The 10,424-nt window shown below is 39.5% G+C and overlaps 1 protein-coding gene across 1 annotated transcript; it reads right to left on the bottom strand.

Moving 5' to 3' along the window:
- Positions 1-3,065: 3,065 nt before the first annotated feature.
- Positions 3,066-10,295, bottom strand: LOC112969461 (vascular non-inflammatory molecule 3-like). Its single transcript, XM_026072806.1, is given in 9 exon segments — positions 3,066-3,185; positions 3,699-3,869; positions 4,750-5,083; positions 5,085-5,112; positions 6,154-6,445; positions 6,976-7,168; positions 9,077-9,207; positions 9,304-9,535; positions 10,261-10,295. Coding segments are annotated over 9 exon segments (1,536 nt in total).
- Between the last annotated feature and the right edge of the window lie 129 nt (positions 10,296-10,424).

Here is a 10,424-nt window from a genome sequence, read left to right as displayed (position 1 = left end):
CTTTTATCCCACTGACTTTCAGAATGGAAATTAAAACAGAACAAAATACTTTCCACAATTTTCAAACTGATAGAATGGGCACCAAAAAATAAAAAATAAAAAAAAGAGAGAGAGAGAATTTAAGGAACTTGATTACATTTTGAGTTGCTTCATCTCTCAGTGCTTACACAAAATGATCTTATGCCAGGAGGAAAAATTAAGCTTTGGCTTCATTCACACTAAAACAGGTAATACAACAGGGGCAACTAAATTGTAGAATAGCTCTAAATATCATCTGAGGATATCTGACTATATGAAGATGCCAAAGCTTAGCTTTTGTTTTGCTATAGATTACTTTTCAACAGCCTTCCACAAGAAGATATGCATGTGGAGGGAATATTTTCCTCTGAAATCAGGCAGGTAAGCTGCCAGCYTGGCTGTTTCCCAAGTACCTCCTTGCCTGAAGCAGAAGGACAGGCTGTTTCCCAGACTTCCTGGGATGCCTGCGCCTCAGCTTACACTCCCCATGCCCAGAAAAGATATGCTTATTGAAGAAGTCTTCACCTTTAACCCTTTACTTCAGTTCAGTACAAATACATTTTCCTATGACATTTTCCACAAAAAAAAAAAAAAAAAAAAAAAAAGACACTCTAGTACGAGCAGGGTTCTCATTTGGGAAAGGTTTTTCCTGAATAGCAGGAAGCAGAACAGGGTGCCTGTCTTCTGCTTACAGCAGGCTCCCTTTGTAGAGCTGTCTCTTCTAATCCAGAAGTGCTGTGCATGAAAGCAAAAGCTAGAGAGCTCCCTGCAAGAATAGTGCTGACTGAAGGTTTCAAGCATTACAAACATCAATGCACATCTGACAATGTTCACCTCTAATTTAAGTATTTTTCTGTGTACTTTGCTAGATATAGCATATAGATATATGCTCATTCAGGAGCCATAAATGTGAACCTTTTAGAGACTTCAATAGAGATTTCGGTGATAACTGAAGGAATGTAGCTTGGAAGCTTTTTATTATTATTATTATTATTAGTTCTGATTTTCACATCAACTGAAATACAGTTTGGGTGACATTAACCACAACTAGCCACAAGCCTGAAAGAGGAAGCAGTAAATGTCCTGTTGTTTAGGAACAGCTAAGAAAACAGTCAACCCAGGAAGGTGACTGACCAAGGGCAAAAAGTGACAGGCAGAGGGGATGGAGCACTGCCCCACGCTGCCAGGACAGGGTGGTTTCAGCTGGCCAGAGGCAATCCTTCCTGCCTCTGTGCCAGCAGGCACCACCACCCACTGCCTGCCAAACCAGGAGGTCACCCAGCACCAAAGAAGTAACCCAGGTAAAAAGAAATAAATCTGCTGAATAAAACCTTATGAAACTACAGCAGTGCAGGCTATAGGTAGCATATGGGGAAGTTCATCCTAGAGCTCCTGCTGCCTTTCACACCACTGTTCTCCCAGTCCGCTCTTTCTCCTCACCCCTGTGCTCCCTCTGCTACTGTCTGAGGATGAAGGTTTTCTGAGGACTTACTTGTGTAAAACAGGATATAATTCAATGTTAAATCAGCTTAGCTGTAGAGGTAGCCTGCCTTCCAATTGTGGTCCTGCTTCTTGTGCTGAGAGAGATCCTGTGGAAGGCTACTCTTTATCTGAAGGGTTAATCTCCTTCTGGAAAAACCTGTGTGAGGGGAGACACCTGCAACTATGCAATCACTGCACAGAAGCAGTGGGAGCATGCACTCAGGGGTGGGGAGATCAGAAGCCATCCCTTTTTAGCAACAGCACACATGGTTATGTTGCTTGGCTACAACAGAACACCATGTACTAGGGTTCAGATAAAAATGTAGAGGCAGGGTACTTTTTCTTCATACAAAATAAGTGTGTTCTCCATTACCTCTATTATATGAACTGCAGCACAGTGTTACAATTTAATACCTTTCTATAAATTCAAATCTGATTTTTACAATGTTTGCTTTGTTTACTTTGTTCAAATATGAAGTATTTTATGTCCACTAAGTCTTTTTTTTATGATTTTGGTCAGATTAAATGTGAACATTGTTTTTATTTCAAAACAAACCATCAGAACAAACAATATACTTAACTCTATGTAGAAATCTTAGCCGTACCACTTGAAGTAATCTACTCCAAAACACACCTCCTTTTTAGTTGTTTTGTTGTTGTTGCTGTTTTCTGGAAAGTACACTCTGCTTTCAGTGCAGTGCCTGCACCCACACACATGCAAGTGCACTCAATCTATTCAAGCTACCAGCTAGCCTTTCCCAAAACCTGCCTGCAAATTCCTGACCTTCCCTCATGTCAGCATGAGCAACCATTTCACTGGGAGACAGAGAGGTACCTGCAAAGTTGCTCATTTCTGAGAATTTTTTATAGGGACCCAACTGACTGCTCGAAAAAGATGGCACAGTTTTCACTTAGTTTTGTGGAAAGGTCATTTTCCACACCTTAAAACTGTGGCCAGGAAAAGCAGGCTCCTCAAACTGTAATTTAGGGCATGACACAGAAAAATATTACAACCATGTGGGCTGAGTTGAATATCCAGCTTTGAAGCAACAGTGTTTTGAGGCTTTCCTTCTTTTTCAAAGTAAATGATAGCTTTTAAAAGTTTACCCATCTGCCTTCAGAGTTTCTACTCATCTCTGGTTTAAAATAGGGCATGTTTAGAGATGGGGCTGAACAGAGTTCCAGGACTCATCTCTAATCCCCCCAAATTTTTTCAAAAGATTAAAACTACTTTGTTATTGGGCCACAGTCCACTGCTATGGGCCTGGATCCCAAACCATTAAAGTCAGAGGAGTTTATTTTCTATTATCCCCAGTGAGAGCAAGGTCAAGCCTGTGACAATCAAAAGATACCAGGCAAAAATAGATACAGAGCTGTCCAGCATAGCAATTTATTTTTGCTGCAAAATCAAGCCAACAAATCAATGTTCAATGACTATGTTATTAGATAGCACAACCTGAGATATAGAATGCCATTATAATTATAGGCATTAACATTAATTAATATTATGATTAATTAGCATCACAGGAACACACATATGAGATCTTAAAGTACCTACAGTGAAATTACGGCAAAGCTTGCTCTGCGTGTGGTGGGTCCTTTTCATATCACCTCCCAAAGAGGGTTACACTCAAAACTGGCCTAGATGTACGAGTCTGGCTTATCAGACGTCCATCAGTTAACATCTAATTATGGAAAAGTAAAATAAACAGGAACATCAACAAAGCAGTATTATTGCATGACAGACACAATATAGTATTTTCACTAATGTTGACCTAGTTAAGCAACATCTTGAAAAAAGACAAAGCAAAGCACAGCTGAGTCTCTTACTCCCATAGAGCTACCATAACGTCTGAGAAAAACTAGACTTTTTCTCTCTTGAGAAACATCTTGTTCTAGACTTTTGTGGAACTAGGTATTGATCTGGGATTTTACCTTTAGTCCATAGGAGCTCCAATCATTTGGACAGGGCTGAAATGAATGAGGGAAATGGACTGACTATACTGGCCTACTCAGACATGGTGAGCAACGCTCTGGGAATGAAATCAGGAAAACTAAGCAGAAATAAAGCTACCTTGAACTCAAGCCAATTACTGAAATAGAGGGCACTGATAATTTCCAAGTTGCTCCTGTGTCTTGTAGTGGCTTTTTGGCCATCTGTGTTGCAAGTCTGACAACCTGCAAGGGTATGACATTACCTCAAATTCCCCAGGGGCCAGGTGAACCCCACTGTACAGGACTTCTGGAAAGATGTAGTTAGTGCCAAACATGCCGCTCAGGGAGAACATGTCAAATTTGGTCTGAGCAGTCTCTACGGGCTGCCCACAGCTTTTCAGGTCTGTGCTTTTACACTTCAGCAGCGTGCATATCTGTGGGGGAGAGGATACAGAAAAGCARCTTACCTCTAAGCTTTAAACAATCAAGAGCTGGGTTTGATAGTACGAAAAGCTCTCATGATGAAGGAATGATCCAATGTATCTACTCATTTATTTAGACTTAGGGCATCCATGGATGCTATTGGCACTTGAAACTTTGTAATAAGACAGTTCTTCACCAGCATCACAGCAAATCACAGTGTCTGTGTGTACATGTGTATTTATGTGTACACAGATGCATAATGCATATGCATTTAGTCACAGAAGTTGAACAGTTTGTGACCTAGGTAAGTTACTTCAGCTTTCTCCATTTCCTAAATAAAATTAARTCATACCTATTTGCCTACTCTATTGGGAATACTGTGAAGATATAAAGAGAAGATATAAAGATGTAGCATATTAGAAAAAGCATTATATAGAAATCTAAAGAATGAATACATGTGAATACAAAGGTTATATGCATATATAGATTCTTAATTTTATTAAATTATTACAAGTTGGAGCATCTCATTAGCACAGTGATAACACCCATAGCAGAAACTAGCTCTCTGTTGTGACAAGAGCAACCCTATTGAGACAGCAAGAACTCTAAGATCTCTCCCCTTTTGTAAACAAACACAGAAACCTCCTTGAAGTGTTATAGCACAGGATCAACTCAAGGTCTTGATTTTCATAATTTGTATCATAGACAGAAAAGCAGAAGCGATATCCTCAATAAAGTCAAAATGACTCATGAAGAAAACAAATGTTTGGTGGGGGCCTAAAAAAATGTAACCTCATAAACTACCACGGTCAAAAATGGGACAAATGCAAAGGGGTGAAAAGAGAATATTCCAGCCCTCCCTCTGTCCAAATAAGAATAGAAAACCTTTACCTGCAAATAATACTCTCCTTCAACAATATGTAGCCCATCAAAGGCACCTAGAACATAAATGTCATCTTTTTGTTTCTCTGCCATCTTGTAATTTAAATGGCAACAGAGGTCCTTCTGGCAAATGGCAAGATTTCCCTCAGGTTCAGCGAGTTCGGTGAAGGAGAAGAGATCATGGTAAACAACTCCACTGAAATGGTGGTCATTTGATGGAAGCTGTTTGATGCTGCTGGCATACAATTTCCAGTTAACAGCAGCAGGATAGGTGGGAGACAGACGTGGGTGTGAACTCAGTTCTGTCACCAAGAGGTGACCATTTTCCGTTTCTGTATTATAATGGACCATCTGGGGCATAAATACCACTCCCTGCAAATATATAAAAACAGAAAACTCTCAATATGAAAGCAAGTGTGTGGTGCAAGTAGTCTTTACTAATTAAACACGTACCAAATTTTATTCTAATATTGACCAGACTCTTTCATAACTAAATTAAACCTTCACAGACTACAATCCTGATCCAATGCTTTTTGCAGCCGGTGGAAAGTAGACCAAACTCTGATGTATCGTAAGCAACAAGATTAGTGCACTAATTATATGCCGTTACATATGATTTAAGTGACTGAAGCTCATTCCTCATTGAGTTAAATTCCTTGTCTCTTTGACAACAGTATTTCTGATTAGAGTGAATGGTAATACTGTCACATCAAAAAAATTCTTTAAGGAAAAACAGGTTACCAAAAGTCACATATATGCGCAAGCTGTTCATATAAATACATCTTTAAAACCCAGAGAAAACCCATCCACGAAGAATATAGGCTGTATGACTTAAGGTTATCAATGACTCAGAACAATAGGAATGGCCCAAATTTGCTCTCATTTGGAGGGCAAAGTTTAGGACTACTTTTTAGCCACATCAGTGAGCTTTTCTCATTTCTGTAAGCACATGTTCATTAAACTCATGCGCGAATTCTAGCATTTTTTCATAAAAATATACAGTGAAAACAGAGCCTAAATAGAAAACCTTGCACAAGCTCTCCATTTCAGAAGCAGTGTTTGCAAGAAGACTCATGGAGAACATTTCTCAGCACTAGGTTTCCACCAAGTGGAGAAAAAAATACTGGCCTTCAGAAAACAAAGCATTGGTAAACCTCAAGATAGGTGTCAGAGGATAATGAATCACATGCATTACACTTCAGTACTACTCATTTAACAAAAAATTAAAGGTGTTCTAATTAATTTAAACATTTCTGAGTTCTTACACACACCACGTTTTGATTTCCTTCCTAATCCTGTTGACATGTGTATGTGTGCTTAAAGTTTATGGATATTTCTGCTCAGGTCAGCAGGCCTACATAGATAAAAATATTACCCATGCGAACAAGATCAATTAGACCAATATCACATTACCTGTCATAGCCAAACTGGAGTTGCATGTATTTGCTGAAAGAAAGTTGACACTCATTCCCATAGCCCACGCTGAGTGGAACTGGACAGCTGACAAAAGTGGGAGAGTATGACCCCAAGCTGTTGGGAATAGTATGCTGTCGACCTGAAATCTGCTTGCCAACACCACAGCAGGGTCATGAAAGAGTATGTCTGCGCAAGAGAAAATGCCAAAGTATCTGAAGGATGTATTGAAAGTCACAAATTCCGGCTCGTTGGGATAATTAAACTGTTTCTCTGTCACAAAAAGGTTGTACTGTTTGTGGAAAGGAAGGAATGGGGAAATAAAAAAGAAGATTAAGAAAGAAATTAAACCACTTACATCAGACAATAATATTGAAAATAGTGCTGATATTCACTTAACCACAGATAATGGAGCATAAGGTTTTGTGAACTTGCTATACCTTCATTTTGTAAAGGAAAATTCATACCATGCAACAGAAGTCAAGCACAAATATCCATGGATCTGGCTTGTATCAGTGAAGGGGCTTTGCATTTAGTTATCAAGAATTTATAATATTACAGTTTTCCCATCTCATGTGTCACTTCCTACTGAGAAGCAGTAAAAACACAGGGTTTTCTGAGTTTCAATTAATTTGATGCAATTACTTGCTATTTCAGAATAGCAGGAATAAAGCTCCCTCAAGGCAACAACTTTTACTTGCCCTCTGATGCCTGCTAAATAATGACTATAGAAATACATTTAAGCCTGGGAAGTTGCTTTTGTTTCACATCTTTACTCTCCTGAGGATCATGTACTTCCTGAACTTTGCAAAAATGTCTTACTTTGTGATAACGAGCCACCAATTTCCCTTCTGAATCAAAGACAACATTGGTATTGTATTGACAGTGACCATCACTTGGGCATCTTGGATCACTGGAATTACAAGGCTTCTTGTCTCCCATATTTGCAACCACATAGATAGAGTTATTCCTTGCCAGGCAGCTCAGCCTCTTCTGCACTGGTGAAGGAGCGAATCTAATCAGCAGAGAAGAAAGGAAATYAAACATCAAAAACAGTTGTTCAGTATAAATGCCAAAACTAAGACTTTAGACCACAAGAATGATAGGTTTAGATTAGTCATTTCTAAGACAAGATAATTGTTTTCTGTTAATCAAAAGAAGACAATAATAGATTAATGATGAGCCTGTAGAAGTGTGGGAAATAGAAAAAGGCTCTTCTATCTATGCTTTCACACTGTACTTCCAAACCCTTCCAGTTCCACAGTCCTTCTTGATCTCACTTCTAGAAACCCAGTTCTTAATGAATCTTTTAATTGTTTATGCATTAAGAGAACCTTCAGATAGGAAATATTGAAATCAAGCACTAGAGGGGCTGTGACTGGAAGAAGAGAAAAATGAGGAAACTATATCAAAAAAATGTCCTGTATTCTCCCCCAAAACAGCTGCAGGGAAAAATCAGATTTATAGTTGAATTATGAAACATACATAGACATTATAGAAAATACTGTCATGTCTTGCAGCATTTAAGCTCAGATGGAGAAAATACCTTTGGAAGGGATCATGTTTTGCTGATAACAATTTTAGATCTACAGAAGTCCCCTGCCAGCCGCAGTTCTCTTTTGTTCTTTTAAATAATTGCAACCTTTATTTCCCACATTGCATTCTCTCTTTTTGCGGTAATTACAGACCACTTAATGCTTTATTTTACCCAGATCTAAATATGCATTCTTTTTAAACCTTCATTATAAATACACTTAACTAGCTTAAATATATTTAAACATTTGAAAACACAATTCACTTCAGCCTAAACAACCAGTTTAGTCTGGTTGTACTGATAGTGACCATCACTTGGGCATCTTGGATCACTGGAATTATGTTGCAGAACAACTGTCTGAAGCTTTTGGTGCACACTAGGAGACCACACAGTTCTAGGGGCATGGGTGAAATACTGGCCTCAGGGAAAACAATGAAGAATGTTGCCATCATCYTCCATGGAGCCTGAGGTTCAAACCTGTATCTCCTTAGAGCCCGATGGGGTGGATACCAAAGACATTGCTTAAACAACCTTAACAATTACACACTGTTGCCACAAGACTTTTATAAATCCTTCTGGCAATGGTTTTGTATTTCAAAGCTTAGCATGCTTCATCTCACATTAAATAACAGAGGAACACAGGGGGTTCCTCATGGTGAAAGTAAATCTTCCCACTTTCAGGTCTCCCTTCTGTTGCCATCATGGGGCAGAACATCAGTGATATATTGACATATGCTAATTCAACATTATGTTTCAGTTCTGGATTCAGCTGCCAGAGTAAGGCAGTTTAACATTTCTTTCTTCTACATTGCTTTTAATTATCCTTACCTAAACATTGCAGACTCAAAGAATGGTGAAATTTATTAAGGAAAATAAAACTTAAGCTTCCTTTCCTTTATGATACTGGCATGTCAACAAAACTGGGCTGAACAATATCATGCTTTAATTTGATGGAAATAAAATATGTTTACAGAATGAAAAGGCCACTGTGTTGTGCTTCTTGTTCATTTAGGGTCCAGACTGCAAAATACAAATCCAAAATTGTGCAGCATACCCTTTGAATAACAGCTGTTTTGTATTCACAGATATTCCTATACCTTAAACATGTCCTACAATATGCATGGAATACATTACAGAAATGTAGATTCTGTATATTTAATATTTTTCTTTTAAATAAATCTTGACCTTTATGATTATACTAACTAAAATCAAAAGAATTACAATGAGAAAAAACTATAAAAAAAATGAATGAAGTTGTTTGAAGCTATTTATGGCAAGTACATGGTATCTAACCTGTCTTCATCTCACATTTAAAACTATCCATAACCGCTTTTAAATGGAGATCTCCTTCCCATCAACCCTCGCCCCCTTCCATAGTAGAGACAATACCTTTCAGGATCAGTACATGGAATCCAGTCCACCTTTGGGTCTGGGATATCCTCAAGATAAGGGTATATTGTTTCCCTTGCGAAAATCCAGCCATAAATGCCATCCTCTGGAGTCACAATGATATGAGCACCCTAATACAAACACACCAAAAAAACAGAAGGGATTTTTTTTCCCCTATAAATAACCAGTGTTTACTAAACTACATGTCTCTAACTAGGTCATAATACCTGTTTGGCTGCTGCTTTGATGGCTGCTTCCAAAATATCTATATTTTTGTCCATTAGCATGAAGGCATCCTCAGGAGAAACAGGTATTTCAGTGTCCTCTGACAAGATGACATTGTGCTCATAGACCGCTGCACTGTAGCTGTCCAGGGCACAGGCCTCAAGAACGGACAGGATAAGAACCGCAGCAGAGACATGAGCTTTAGAAAGCTCCACATTTGAAGTCTGGAAGTCGCTCAAAAGGAGGACAGGGGCAAGCAAAGACAGGTGACTTCTTTAATAGGGAAACTCTTGCACAAAACTGGCAATTCCCCACAGTGCCAGAAAGCTGACACCGAGTGACATAATCACTATGTCCGGAAAGCCTCAGGGCATCAAGAGCAGGGGAGCCGCAAAAACTGAGCAATTCTGCATTACAGCACAGGCAGAGCAGTCACCACTGCACGCAGCTGAAGAAACATGTCACCTGCCAGATTTAAGAAAGATACAGGCGTGGCTACAGGACCAAAGCAATACAGGAATTGCTACAGTGAAGGGAATTGAAGGCAAGCCCAAGTCACAGCAGGAAAACGAGCCAGAGGAATTTGAGATATCTCAGCAAAAACCAGCATACACACATTCCTGGCCAAACTCGTGCAGGCAGGGCAGCAAGAGGCAGGTAGCTGGCCCTGAGCTCTGTGCCGCTGCCAGTCATGTCCAAGCCCACTCAGCACAGAGCCAGCTCAGTGCCACGAGGCTTTGGGAACAACTGCTCTGATCTAGGTGACAGTAGTCTGGCTATACCTAGCACAGTCCACCCTCATCCACAGGTGCACAGGTTGTACAAGTGCATTGGTAGAACAAGTTGAGTATTTAAACATGCCATTTTGTCACACAATCACAGCACTAGCAGGGGGAGTGCTCAAAGGCAAAACAAAAATAAATGCCCAAGTCTCACACAGGATGTCCCACAGCTCTTACCATGTCAACCTTTTAAGTATGGTTCTAGGGCCCATAGAAGATCATGGCAGGAGAACAGGCTTTTGAACCCATTTGAACAAATCTGGAAACCAGGATTCCTCTTTAGGTTTCTTTCACCTTCTTTCAACTCCACTGTGTATGTGAAAGGATGAAGAGGGGAAAAG

The sequence above is a fragment of the Apteryx rowi genome, unplaced genomic scaffold (genome assembly GCF_003343035.1).
Source record: "Apteryx rowi isolate R43461 unplaced genomic scaffold, aptRow1 scaffold_351, whole genome shotgun sequence".
NCBI classification, from domain to species: Eukaryota; Metazoa; Chordata; class Aves; order Apterygiformes; family Apterygidae; genus Apteryx; species Apteryx rowi.
Note: the sequence above shows the minus strand (reverse complement) of the source record. Positions and strands in the feature narration are given on the sequence as shown.